The 13,963-nt window shown below is 52.8% G+C and overlaps 1 protein-coding gene across 9 annotated transcripts in view; it reads left to right on the forward strand.

Moving 5' to 3' along the window:
- The window catches only part of ASAP3 (ArfGAP with SH3 domain, ankyrin repeat and PH domain 3), a 46,543-nt gene extending 36,116 nt beyond the window's left edge, over positions 1 to 10,427 (forward strand). For 7 of the 9 annotated variants that reach the window (XM_082367028.1, XM_082367031.1, XM_082367033.1 and 4 more), the window contains 15 exons: positions 745 to 814; positions 1,122 to 1,209; positions 2,523 to 2,571; positions 2,686 to 2,876; positions 2,955 to 3,088; positions 3,377 to 3,471; positions 3,655 to 3,832; positions 4,770 to 4,855; positions 5,015 to 5,130; positions 5,747 to 5,814; positions 5,909 to 6,016; positions 6,168 to 6,363; positions 7,229 to 7,454; positions 8,031 to 8,121; positions 9,062 to 10,427. In XM_082367028.1, coding sequence (XP_082223154.1) covers positions 745 to 814; positions 1,122 to 1,209; positions 2,523 to 2,571; positions 2,686 to 2,876; positions 2,955 to 3,088; positions 3,377 to 3,471; positions 3,655 to 3,832; positions 4,770 to 4,855; positions 5,015 to 5,130; positions 5,747 to 5,814; positions 5,909 to 6,016; positions 6,168 to 6,363; positions 7,229 to 7,454; positions 8,031 to 8,121; positions 9,062 to 9,136 — 1,771 coding nt within the window. In that variant the 3' untranslated portion in view covers positions 9,137 to 10,427. Of the gene's footprint in view, positions 1 to 744; positions 815 to 1,121; positions 1,210 to 2,522; positions 2,572 to 2,685; positions 3,089 to 3,376; positions 3,472 to 3,654; positions 3,833 to 4,769; positions 4,856 to 5,014; positions 5,131 to 5,746; positions 5,815 to 5,908; positions 6,017 to 6,167; positions 6,364 to 7,228; positions 7,455 to 8,030; positions 8,122 to 9,061 lie in introns of all 9 variants that reach the window. The other 2 variants (XM_082367030.1, XM_082367029.1) reach the window with 2 other exon arrangements.
- The last annotated feature ends 3,536 nt before the right edge of the window (positions 10,428 to 13,963 follow it).

The raw sequence follows: 13,963 nt of genomic DNA on the forward strand, positions 1-13,963 counted from the left end.
CATCAGAATCCTGGGCTTGTGAATTTCTGCTAAAGTTGCTGCTTGTTCTTAACGTAAAGAAGAAGAATAGCGGCAGTGAACAATTTTTGAGCACTTATTATGCACTAGACAGTCTCCATGGCCTCACCCGTAATCTCTATAATACATTGAGTATGCCTGGAAATGAAACTGTTGACTGTGCCCTGCTCCCTGGTGTAAAAAAAAATCAGTCTGTGAAATGCAAAGGCCTTTATGGGAATCCGTTAATTTTTTTACTTACTAATCAGTTTTTATCAGAGAAGAATACCTTTGTTAAACCAATTAATATTTACCTCTTAGAGGAAAAGTGTCAAGTAGCTTTGATCATGGATTTGCTAATTTTATTTTTGAGGGCTCGATATTTATCTTGCTTTGTCTTTAACCATAATTCATCTGTTGTGGTCAAGAACCTGTTCCTCCTCTCAGACTAGGAGGTCCCTAAGGTTGGGAACTGTCTCCTCCATCAGACTGGAAGCTCTCAGAGGGCCAAGGTCACATGCCCCTTTAGAATAAAGATTCCTAGAGAGTGGGGCTGTCTGACTGGGAGCTTCCTAATGGCAGGGCTGTGTCCCCTCCAGCAGAAGGGAGCCCAGGGAGTGAGGGGCATAGGGGTCACGGGACGGAAGAGGTGAAGAAGTGAGTCCTGGTCCAGGATTCTTGTTCACTGATACAGGGGAATTAGGTGTGAGCCTTGAGTGACTGTCTTTCTATCCCTCTGGGCCCTAGAATTCGAAGAGTCTGGCAGAAAAGGAAGTGTGGAGTCAAGTATGGCTGCCTGACCATCTCACACAGCACGGTGAGGCCTGGAGGGGTGCGGGGTCTAAGGACATTATAGGTCCTCTCCTCCTGGTGTTCAGAGCAGACAGATGTCAAACCCTCCCTCTAAGACTGGTTGCAAACCTGGATCCAGGGAACTGGAGACTCCCTGTGGGAGGAAGGAGGGGATCCAAAGCCTCACACTCCACATCCTTGAGGTGCTAGGAGAGGGGAGACATAAACTGGAACGCAATTATTGTGCCCATTTAACAGATTGGGAAACAAGCCTAAGAGTTTGGGAGGCCCAGAGGGTAACATGTACATCCTCCATCCCCAACTTCGCACAGATAAACCGGCCACCAGTGAAGCTGACCTTGCTGACATGCCAAGTGAGGCCAAACCCCGAGGAGAAAAAGTGCTTTGACCTGGTGACCCGTGAGTAGTCCCTGCCCCCTACCCAGCAACTGCCCAGGGCTTCTCTGAGAGACCTGTCAGCTCCTGGGAGGCTCCAAGTAGGGGCCTGTGTCCAATTCCACATGTGTTTATCAAATAGTTGCTACGGCAGGCATCAGACTCCTTAAGCTCTGGACACACTTTTTAGAGGCTTCACCCCATGTCACATTAAACATTAAAATGCACCCACACCCCACATTAAATATGATTTCTGTAAAGCATATTTAAATGGATTTGGGTAATTTGGCTTTCAAAATTATTACTTTAAAATGTTCAGTTTTCATCTTTTGGGGTCTTGGTGACAGGCTTTTCATGAGCACCAGCACAGGCTGAGAAAGACCTAGATCTGGTCTTCAGGGAGCTCTCTCTGGCAGGGGTGTGAGGTGGGGACCTGGAACTGCAAGGTGATGGGGAATGTCCAGAAGAGAGGTGCAGATATAGCACCATCAGAGATTAGAGTGAGGGGGGAATTCCCTGTCGGGTCCCGTGTTTAGGACTCAGCGCTCTCACTGCCGAGGGCCTGGGTTCAATCCCTGGTCAGGGAACTAAGATCCCGCAAGCCATGCGGCGTGGCCAAAAATAAATAAACAAATAAATAAATAAAAATTTAAAAAGATATATTAGAGCGAGGGAAGGTCTGCCCTGCTGTGAGGAATCAGGAAAGCCTTCTCGGAGTTTAGCGTTGAAGGACACAGAACATAGAGTCTGGGGGAGGATGTTTCAGGAGATGAAAGGCATGGAAGTAGGAGAGTGGGTCTTCCAGTTTAGACAGGGTGCAGGGTTCCCATAGCAGTAGTGGGAGATGAAGCCTGGGACCGCCTCTTAAAGGTTTGGAGGTCATAGGAGGCCTTGGAGCAGGGAAGTGGTGTGATTTGAGCAGAACCTTTGGCCCAGCAATCTGGCAGCTGGTGCGGGCTGGGGGACGAGGGGGAGAGGTGGGGAGCAGGAAGACCAGAAGGGAGACTGTGGGGCTGGGAGGGGAGGTGGCCGTAGGTTCAGAGGCTCCTCTGCCCGTGAGCTGAAGGGGGTCCTGTGCCCTGGGAAACCTCGCCTGACCCTGGAAGCTGGGCTTCACACAAGAGGGCCTTCTTGGGGTCCTACTTTGGAGGTTTCTTCTGAGAAACTGCCCCCTCTGCTGGCCACTGTCATCACCCGCCCGCTGTAGCTTAGCAGAGCCTGGCCCCAAGGAACAAAACCTCCGTCTGGAGCCGGCGGTGGGGGTGAGGGCTTCCCAGGCCCAGGGCAGCAAGGACAGCAGGATCTCTGTGAGCCAGACAACGCCCCTCTCCCCACAGACAACAGGACATACCACTTCCAGGCGGAGGACGAACATGAGTGTGAGGCGTGAGTGCCCCCCACGGCTAGCCCGGGGGTGGGGGTTAGGGGAGCAGCCTCCGGCCCGATACAGGACCGCACCACCGCGGGCGTCATCCCCACGCCACGCCGCACTCTCCGCAGGTGGGTGTCAGTGCTGCAGAACAGCAAGGACGAAGCCTTGAGTAGTGCCTTTCTGGGGGAGCCCAGCGGCGGCCCGGGGCCCTGGGGGGGCGCCGGGCTGGACGGGGAGCCCCAGGACCTCACCAAGCTGCTCATCGCCGAGGTCAAGAGCAGGCCCGGGAATGGCCAGTGCTGCGACTGCGGGGCTGCAGGTGGGGCCGGACGAGGAGGGAGGTGGAAACGGAGGGGAGGGGCCTGCGCCTCCAGGCACGAGCTGTGTTACTTTGCAGACCCCACTTGGCTCAGCACCAACCTGGGCGTGCTCACCTGCATCCAGTGTTCCGGAGTCCACCGCGAGCTGGGCGTGCGCTTCTCACGCATGCAGTCCCTCACCTTGGACCTACTGGGCCCCTCCGAGCTATTGGTGAGGGCGGGGCGGGGCCGGAGGGCGATTCGGGGCGTGGTCTGATGAGAGGCGGGGCTTGGGCCCGAAGGGCTCAGCTGGAGCCTGTGTGGTCGGATGGGGCGGGGCCAAGGTGAGGCAGGGCCAAGTTGGGGCAGGACCCAGAGGAGCCAAAAAGAGGATGGGCGGGGCGGAGCCGAGCCTGGACGAGGAGGGAGGCTGAGGGGCGGGACCTCTGGAAGCTCAGTCCTCCAGGGGGCGCTGTCCTAACCACCGCGTCTTACCCCCACTACTTTCCTGCGAACCCAGTTGGCCTTGAACATCGGAAACACTCGCTTCAATGAGGTCATGGAGGCCCAGCTGCCCTCGCACGGCGGCCCTAAACCCTCAACTGAGAGTGACATGTAAGGCGATTCTCAGCTGGGGGCGGATTCTGGCCGGGGGATTCTGCTTCCCTGGCTCCCAGGGAGAAGTCTGGGGAGAGGGGAGCCTCAGATCTGGAAGAGTCCAGGACATGTGGGGTGGTTTCAAGGGTCAGCTGAGTAGAAACGGTCCTTGCTCTGACATCCCGCGGTTATTTTTGGCAGGAGCACCCGCAGGGACTATATCGTGGCCAAGTATGTGGAACACAGGTTTGCCCGGCGATCCACCCCCGAGCCTCAGAGACTCTGGATGGCCATTTGCAACCGGGACCTCCTGTCTGTACTGGAAGCCTTCGCTAATGGGCAGGACTTTGGACAGCCACTGCCGGGGCCTGAGGGGCAGGTGAGAACCCTCTCCAAGGGCCACTTATAACCCAGCCACACTTAGCACACCCCAGTCCTCCTCCAGGGCTGGCTGTTACTCCCCCCTGCCCCACCTCTGACATCTGCTCAAACCCCACCCATCAGAGGGGTAAATGGGAGAGAGCACAACTTAAGTCAGGCAATTCTGAGCCAAAATCCTGGCTCTGTCTTTTCCTAGCTGTGTGATCCTGAGCAAGTTACTGAACTCTGAGTCTCATTTTCTCATCTGTAAAACGGGTTAATGATAGCACCCATGGGGTTGAAGTGAGAATTAAGTCCCGTATGAAAGGGCCTGGTGCATAATATATGTGCGATAAATGTTAGAATCTTTTTTTCCCTTGAATAGCCTTAGAAATGGGGAGGGGTGGGTCAGATCAGAGCAAGGAAGGCCATTGCATTGGTGATTCTAGTAACAAACATCACGTGAGCCAAGGGGGAAAGGATATCAGAGACATTTGAAGGAATAAATTGACACTGACTGGACATCAAAAATTGGATGCCATGTCTTTGAGCTGTCTGCCTGATATCTTGTGGGCTCTCCAGTGGGCAGGGTGGGTGTAGCACTTAGACGGGGTAAGAATTTGGAACAGCCTACCCGTGAGTGTTAACTGAAAGCTTGAGGTTATTCGACGTCTCTGGGGGCAGTGAGAGAGGAGCAGAGAGAAGAGTCCAAGGCCAAGAACCAAGTTTGAGAAACACCTTCCACTGGGGAGGAGGAGGTAGAACCACTGAAGGAAGCAGTGAAGGGATGGCCTTTCATCCTCCTCCCAAACATGAGGTTTCCCCATTCAGTTTCCTCTCTCAGGGGTTCTGGAAGCTTCATATCTGGAGGTGTCAGGGGGCAGCAAGAGTTTAAGAGGGTAATATTGGGGGGCAGGTGAACTGGGGTAAACTCAGAGGTGTGGACATGTATTCAGGCACCTGGAGAGCTCGCCCTGCACTTGGCTGTCAGAGTCACCAACCAGGCCTCCCTGCCCCTGGTGGATTTCATCATCCAAAACGGGTGAGAACCTCCCTGCCCACCTCCTCACGCTCCCCTTGCCTTCCTCTTCTCCCCCTCTCCTCCCTCCTTTCCCCTCTCTCTTTTCCCCCTGACTTTGACCCCTTCACCTGTCTGTTCCCTTCCTTCCTCCCTGGCCCACCCCCCCACACCCCGCCACAGTGGTCACCTGGATGCCAAGGCTGCTGACGGGAACAGCGCCCTGCACTGCGCTGCTCTCTACAACCAACCCGACTGCCTCAAGCTGCTGCTGAAAGGGAGAGCCTCAGTTGGCACAGGTGGGGCTCCGACAACTCCTCCATCAGACTCCCATTCCTGACTACCCCTCGTGGGGGACTTCCTGCCTTATTTCCAGACAGAGAACACTGGTAACAAGCATGGACTTTGCGCACAGACTTGGGTTCTAATCCTGGCTTGCTTCTGACCACCTTTGTGACTTTGGGGTTTGTCCATTCATCTCTTGAACCTCAGCTTCTTCATCTGTAAAATGGGAATAATACCACTGACCTAGCAGACCTGCTGAAAGGATAAAATAAAACAACTTTTCTTAAAGTACCTAGACAAATAAACATTAACTGAATCTGAATAATAGTGCTTGTAATAGCTATGATTTACTGTTTAATGTGTACCTGGTAATGTGCCAAGTGCTCTGTGTATATTAACTCATTTAATCCTCATAACAACCTCGTCAGTAGTTACAAGTGTCATACTCATTTTATAGATGAGAAAATTAAGGCCCAGAGAGGTTAAGTCACTTGTCCAAAGTCACACAGCCAGGAAGTAGCAGAGCCAGGATTCAAACCCAGACAATCTTGATTCCAAAGACTCATCCTAACCTCTAAGTTATAATGCCTCTTTGACCCTGACCATGACCCCTGACTTTGTCCCTCACAGTGAACGAGGCAGGAGAGACAGCTCTGGACATAGCCAGGAAGAAGCAGCACAAAGAGTGTGAGGAGCTGGTGAGGTCTAGGGAAGGAGAGGGAGCCCCTGACCCTTTCTGTCTCTCCACTGAGCCCCTGACCTTCTGAACTGCCAAGGCTTTGTTTTTGGCAGCTGGAGCAGGCCCATGCCGGGACCCTCGCCTTCCCCCTGCACCTGGACTACCCCTGGGGGATTTCCACAGAGCCTGGCTCTGACAGTGAGGAGGATGAGGAAGAGAAGGTGCGTCCCAGCCCTCGTCTCTCAGGCCTCCAGACAGCCGAAGGGAAGACCTGATGGTCTTCCAGGTCCAAATGGGACCTGATGTGGGGAGGGGCGGGGCTGAGCTGGAGGAACCAAGGGCGTCCTCCCTCCCACACTTTTGCCCCGGCAGCGCTGCCCGCTGAAGCCCCCAGCCCAGGTCCGCTGGGCCAGTGGGAGGCTGGACATCAGCAACAAGACCTACGAGACCATCGCCAGCCTGGGACCAGCTGCCCCTAAGATCCAGAGTGAGGATTGCCCCCCACCTTTGCCGGTCAAAAACCCTTCTCGGACCATGGCCCAAGGGCGTGCGGGACATGCCAGTGGAGGTATGTTTGGCTGCCCAGACAGATGCTCTCCTTCCATTCACTGAGGGCCTGCTATGTGCTGGGGCACTGAGCTCAGAGCGCTGTGTTAGTCCATACCACCCTCACTGTCACCGTCAGGTAGGGGTGATCGTCTCCGCCTTACAGGTAAAGGAAGAGAGATGTTCAGTAACATGCCCAAGATCCCACAGCTAAGTCCCTGATGTGGGCTTCCAACCCGGGTCTGTCTTATTCCAAATTCCTCAATGCTTCACTGAAATAAAAAGAGAGAGAAGCATTTTTTAAGCATCCACTGTGTCTTGAGTCCCTTGGGGGCTACTGAGACACAGTCTAGTGGGAGAGAGAAAAACTGGAATGTAATTCATTATAATATAAGGCACAGTGTGACATAGAAGATAAATCCCAAAAGGACGGAAGCAAGTTTTGTTGACTACTATTTCTCCAGCACCTAGCACAGTGCCTGGCTGCTGTCAAGAACTATTTGTTGCATGAATGAACAGGCTTGTTCTGGGAACTCGGGAGAGGGAGGGAGCCTATCCTGCTGGGATTGGTAGGTGGGTTAGGAAGGCTTCCTGGTGGGGGCAGCATCAGAGCTGAGCCTGAGGGACAAGCAGGAGAGTCCAGATTGAGGAGAGGGTGTGAGCAGAAGTGAAACAGTGCTAGTCAGTGTGGCCCTGGCTATCAGGAATGAACATCATAAACCATGAGACTGAAGCATGATGGGGAAGAGTTGAAGGAGAGTGCTGGAGAGATAGATGAGAGGTGGGGAATTGGGAGAGAACCATGATAGATTCCAGAGGCCAAAAGCTGCTTTGAAATTGAGCACAGGGTAAGTGATAAAGCCAGTCTTTATCACTTCTGATTTCAGATCGTTCCGAAGTTCCCAGCCTGAGCTCGGAGTCTGCTGGGGTCCCTGAGAACCTGAGCAGTCCAGCCTCCTCCTCCTCCAGCCTCACAAGCCCCGTGGAACCTGGGGGTCCCAACCAAACCCTACCCAGCTCTGAAGAGGCCCTCTGGGAGCCCCCGGGCCCCTCCCGACCCAGCCTGACATCTGGAACCACCCCTTCAGAGATGTATCCCCCTGTCAGGTTCAGGTTGGTGAAAGCCCAGCTGTGCAGTCTCAGCAAGTCTCCTGACCTCTCTGAGCATCCATTTACTTCGCCACCTCTAAACGGTGCCTGCCTGAAGCCTGGGATACCTTCCAGCACTGAGGCCCATGAACAATGCAGAAATGCTAGACCTTAAGTGGAGGGTGATTGGACCCCTTCCCCCTTCACACACCTGCTCCTGCGTCTGGCCTGGAGAGCTGGGGAGGAGTCTGGGGCTCAGGCTGCTGAAGCTGGAAGAGCGAAGGCCTAGTGCCAACTGTGGCTTGTTCTACAGGTTCACAGTGGGGTTTTCACTCTGTCCCCACCTCCAACCCAGGATCCAGTCCTCTCTTCCTTGCAAACCCTTTCAGTTTGGAGTTTGGGGAGTAGATATGGTGAAATTTTCAGTGTGGAGGTCAGTTCTGGGCCTCTGGGGCCTGTGATGCACCCAGCCTGGGGGCCTCGTAGACTCTCTGCCCACCCAGTCCAAGCCCCCAGCCTTGCTCTATCCCTGAGCCCTTCCCCCTACTCTAAGGGGCTCTCTGGGTGCAGGGGTCACCTTGGCCTTTCCCTGTCTTCCAGCTCTGAGAGCACTCGCTCCTATCGGCGGGGGGGCCGGAGCCCGGAGGACTGTCCTTCAGCCCGGCAGCCTCTACCCAGAAGGAACATGCCGGTAAGACTCCGGGACTGTGGTTTGAAGGGCGGTGATAGGGTACGTGGGAGGCAGAGCTGGTCAAGAGTAAGTGTATTAGGGCGGCAGACCTCTCTCCAGGACTGGGGGCAGCCATCGTTTGACCAGTCCCTGTCCTGGTGTTCCTCCTTCCCCAGCCCAGGATGGGTGCAGCTGGGGAGAGCCCAGGCCTTGAGAGGCATCAGAGGTGACAAGGCCCAAGCTCTGACTGTTCCCCAGGGGAGGGTGAGCAAAGCTGTGTCAGCCAGGCTGGTCGCTCAGAGAAGGAAGCACTCCCTGCAGACGAGGAAGGATTAGGGTGGCCGTGTTCCAGCCTTTGGTTTGCATAACTCTCCCCTTGTACAGGAGTCTCCTGGAATCCACTGAAACTTCCAGGCATAGAGGGATGTGACAGGGACAAGGCAAGAGCTGTCATCCTTAATCCAGCTTCTCCCTGCTGAATCACAGAGTCTCGCACAATCATACATATTTAGATGAGGAGCCTGGGAGTGGGCATAGGACAGAGGCAGTTGTGCCGAGAAGGAAGCCATCTCTGTTCCTGGTTCCCCTGGGGATTTGTCGGGGTTGGCATTAGTTGTCTGTGTTGAAAGTAGGGGATGGAAGGAGCTGGGTCTCTCTAGGGAATCATCATCCTCAGTCTATCAGAGTCAGGCACCAGACACAAATGTGTGTCTACAACCAGGTGTCCATCACCCAGCATTTAGTTGATGCCTGTTGTTGAGACATGTGTGATAAGAAGAGCCTGGGCTTTGAAGCGTGGAGGTCTTGGAAAAGTGGCTTCACTTCTTCAAGCTTCAGCTTCATCTGTAAAATAGGGATAATTTCATGGTCCCACAATAGGACCTTTTGAAACTGAGTGAGATAAACAGCTGGTATATAACAGGTGCTTAAGAAATGTCAATTTTCATCCTTCTCTCCCCAGGTTGGCTTCACTGAAGGAGACGGTTCAAGGACTGGGGTTCTCCCAGCAAGTTCTGTGCAGCTTTTGCAAGACTAGCTCCTTACTAGCCCTTGCATGCCTGAACCACCCCCATGCTGGACCCCAGATTCAGAGCTAGGACTTGAGCCCACAAGACTGGGGAGCTGAGGTGTTTATGCCCTGGGGTCTTGCTGTCTCTGTCCCTTGTGCCTCTGTGGCTGGCCTTCCTCCCTGACATGGGCCCATGCCCCTGCCAAGGGCACTGGGCCCCTCCATGTTAGGGCTGATGGCCGTTTGTCTCCATCTCATACCTGCCAGGGACCAGGGAGCCCTATGGCTGGACCCGAGTGCTCCTGACCCAGCTCCAACTGCAGAACCTTCAATCCCTCATCAGACCAGGACTGTGTTTCTTCCATCAGTCTGGGGGGCTCTAACCTGCCTTCATCATTCTGCAGGCCAGGGATTCTGCCAGACTAGGGACTGTCTTCTCAGCCATTCATTAGCCTAGTATTCTTTGACTGAGTTCTGGCTCTTTGTCCATTCCTGTGCTAGGCACTGCAGATGTCACAGGAATAAGACAAAGGTCCTGCAGATGTGGTCCCTTTCCGGGCAGCTGGTCCCACGAGTTAGGCTTGGAAATGGGCAGGGCTAGATTCCAGAGGATGGTTCTGGGCTTAGGGGCAGACTGACAATCAGCTGGCTTACACCTGAATAACATTGCAGTTGTCTACAGCCTGTATCCATTCTGGTTGCTCAGTGCCCGTGCTATACTGGCTGTTAAATAAATATTCTGAATATCACTCCTTTTGAGGGACAGCACAGCCTTGCTGGGGACCTCTGTTGTAACAGATTCCCAGCCAGGAAGTAGAGGAGGGTTCACCCCCATTCGCTTACTCTCCTTGATTTAGCAAGAATGAAAGGAATGGTCTGGGATGATTATCCTCACTTCTCTCCTCTTTCTGTCAGTCAACTCAGGAACCTTCCAGTCTCGGGGGAGGAAAGGGCCAAGAAAGGAGAAAGGAGAGTGATAGAAATGGAGGGTGGAGACTTAAAGGTTCTACTTCCCAGCGCCAGAAATTCCACAGTCGCTTTCAGGCCCGTATTGGAAAACAGATACACCTAAGCCATCATCAGTCTCTAACAGGTCAGCTTTATAGGCGCTGGGCACTGGGACCTGGCAGGGATGGACCAGGACAAACAGGGGAGGCCAGAGGATGCCAATGGCCAATGCAGCAACCTGGTCCAGGAGGCTGCGCTGTTTACCCTGGAGACCTGACAGGTCTGTGATCCCACAGGAGCGAGGTTGTCTTCAGAGCCCCCAGTGTCTTGTTATTTCACTCATCTCTAATAAAAGATTTTTCAGAGTAAATTTCAGTGTTTTCATTTATGTTCTTTGAAGAGCCATCGGGAAGGGGAGGGATTCTTAGGGCTTGGAATTCTTTCTGTAGACCTGCTAAGAGGGACAGCCTGGTGTAGAGCAGTGGTTTGCAACCAGGGGTGATTTTCCCCCAGGGAACATTTGACAAGGAAGAGACATTTTTTACTGTTCCCAACTGGAGGGTGCTGCTGGCATCTAGTGGCTAGAGTTCAGGGATGCTGCTAAACATTCTTCAGTACACAGGCCAGCCCCCGCGAACAGTGAATTATCCAGCCCAAAATGGTAATAGTGCCGAGGTTGAGAAACCCTGGTGTGAGGAAAGAGCACTGGACTAGGAGTCTGGAGACCTGCAGTTTAACTCTGCCACAGTCCCTGCTTATTTGTGAGGTGATCCCAGGAAGCACAATGGGTAGTAGGGATGTGAAAAAAAAAGGAACGTGCCTTCAAGTTATCCCATCAGGAGTGAAGAAATTGGTGTATTTACTACCAACTCTGGTCTCTCGCTGGTTCAAGCGTCCTTTCTGGGGGTGTCAATTCCTAATTCTCTACTTCCAGGCTGCCCTGAAGCCCTCAGAGAGATGCAGGAAGCTGTCAGAGGTGTGTCCAGGAATTGCCTGCTGGTGACCTCCGAGGTGGATGGGTAGGCAGAGGGGATGTAGAGGGTACTGACATGTCTGATACGGTTGAGCAGTGCAATCCTGGGCCTCACTGGGCCTCAGTCTTCCAATCTGTACAAAGAAAGGTTTGGACCTGATGTTTTCTTAGGGTCCTTCAAGCCCTGAAGTCTTGGCTTCTTTTGATGTCACTCAACTCACAGTGGGAGTTGGGTGGAAGTTTGAGGAAACTCAAATCTGCTTTTTCTAAAAGGCAATCCTAAGTAATTGCAGACAGCTGTCTCTTCAACCCAGAGGGGCTTGCTTGGGGGTTGGCCAAGAAGTTTTAGTCTAACCTCCTAAAAGTGGCCTACAGCGCTTTTCATGGTCAGGCCCCACCCACCTCCCCTCTGAACACCCCTCTCACCGCTGTGCTGTAGCCACACCAGTTTTTCCTTCAACCCCGACACGTGAAGCACCCTCCCTTCCCCAAGCTTTGCACATTCGGAACTCCAGGAGGACTGATTTGTACCTCTCAGGATGCTCAGGGCTAAAAGTTCTGGCACCTAGTAGGTGCTCAATAAATATATGTATAAATGTTTCTTCTCTTACTTTAACACTCTCCTCCTCCTCCCCCCAGCTCCCACTCAGCACTTCCACCCAAAGTTAAACTTCATTTCTTCAGAGAACATGACACCCCAAGTCCCCTCAGATGTCTGCAAGTTATCCTCTACTTCTTCCTGACCCTCACCCCAGTTGTGATAACACAGAATTGATGGTGTCCGTATTTGTTTAAGGTTTTTCTTACCCATAGACTGAGTCTCAAGCTTGCTGGGACTGGGTCTGTCTTATTCATTGCTTGGACATTCAATGCGTATCTGTTGAATGAATGAGAAACCCACCCCTTCCTACCTTGGTCCCAGCACAGTTAGAAGATTTAACCAAAATTTTAGAAGTGGAGACCTGATTGAAACAAAAGGTGCTTATTTGGGGTTTGTTAGCACTGCACTCCTGGAGACACAGATTCAAGAAGCGCATCAGGGCTTCCCTGGTGGCGCAGAGGTTAAGAATCCACGCTCCGCAACAGGAGAAGCCACTGCAAGGAACAGTAGCCTCCGCTCGCCAGAACTAGAGAAAGCCCGCCCGCAGCAACAAAGACCCAAGGGAGCCCAAAACAAACAAATAAATAAATAAATAAATAAATAAATGTGTGTGTGTGTGTGTATGTATATATATATATATAAAGAAGCGCTTCAATTGTGTTCTGCAGGACTACAAAATGGGAAGGCTTATAAAGGCAGAAACCGCAAGGTTACAGTTAGTTACAGGAGTTGTTTATCAAGAATTACAATTGGAGGGCTTCCCTGGTGGCGCAGTGGTTGAGAATCTGCCTGCTAATGCAGGGGACACAGGTTCGAGCCCTGGTCTGGGAGGATCCCACATGCCGCGGAGCAACTGGGCCTGTGAGCCACAACTACTGAGCCTGCGCGTCTGGAGCCTGTGCTCCGCAACAAGAGAGGCCACGATAGTGAGAGGCCCGTGCACCGCAATGAAGAGTGGCCCCCGCTTGCTGCAACTAGAGAAAGCCCTTGAACAGAAACGAAGACCCAATACAGCCAAAAATAAGATAAATAAAAATAAATTAAAAACTAATTCCTTAAAAAAAAAAAAAAAAAAGAATTACAATTGGAGGTGGCCAGAAGTAAAGGTGCTTATTAAATAAGGATTGGTTGGGGTCCAAAATGGTTGCATAATTACAAGGGGAGACCTTGAGACCATAAGGTTTGCAGCTGGCAAGTGTGGTTCTGAGTACTCTGGTGATGTCCGTGGACCTGGTACAGCTCAAAGAAAGTTCAGGCTTTCAGTGATGCAGAGATGTGTCTGAAACCAGATCCTCAGCTGCTGCTGGACTGCATTTTTGTTTGCCTGAACTGTGATCACTCTATTTGAATTTCAATTTGTCATCAGAAGCCAGGTGAGTCCACCCTGTGATGGAGGACGAGGTTCTTCAAGGTTCTCTCAGGAAAGTCTGGAGATTTCACTGAACGCTCCAAGCCACAACTTCCCATCCCCACACACTGCGGACCACTTTTCATGCCTCCCTTCCAGGCCCATAAGCACCCCCACACACACTCCACACACACACAGGTCATTTTCTATCAGTTAAACTCACGTTGAGGAAGGGATCTGGGTCTGCTGGGGACACTTGGAAGGTCCTTCCACAGGAACACAGATGTGTGTGCACAGCTGTGGAGGCATGATTCTGTTTCCTCCCTTCCAGATCTAATCTCATTGGGGAGGCAGTGTCCTGACCCTGACTAAATAAAGGGCACATGCACCTGGACACGGATTTCTCAAAGTCTGGTGCACTTAAGAATTTCCCAAGCCCTCACTACTCAAAGTGTAGTTGTGGGGCCAGCAGCACTAGGGGAGCTTGTTAGAAATGCAAAACCTCACTGTAACAAACAAAATTGAGGGCAACAGTGGGCCTGGATACACGCGTGTGCAAGAATAGTGAGCACAGGGTAGGACAGAATTGGATTTAATGATCATGCAAAATAATGTGATTCAAGCGTACCAAACTGCCTCCACCTGGGCATAGGCATGAACTAGGTCCGCCGGCTTTGAGCTGCAACGGTGCAGAGACACGGGAGCCCAGAACTCTTCTGGAAGCTCCCGGGGCACCCTCGGGACAACAACAGCCTCTTGTGGCCAGGGACGACGGCCTCCCCATTCACCAGAGAGCCCTCCTTCCCAAATCTCCCTTCAGCTCCCGGCGCCCCAGGACCGGCCCGAGGTGAAGGGCCCGCTCTCGCAGCCTCGTCCCTCTCTCGGGTGGCCCGACTGGCGGGCGCGGGCAATCTTTGCCCCGGCGAGTCCTTGAAGTCTATATTTAGTGCACGCCACCCCTCCCCCACTGTCGGGAGGCAGGCG

Source organism: Balaenoptera borealis (genome assembly GCF_965194805.1).
Source record: "Balaenoptera borealis genome assembly, chromosome: 1".
Classification (NCBI taxonomy): Eukaryota; Metazoa; Chordata; class Mammalia; order Artiodactyla; family Balaenopteridae; genus Balaenoptera; species Balaenoptera borealis.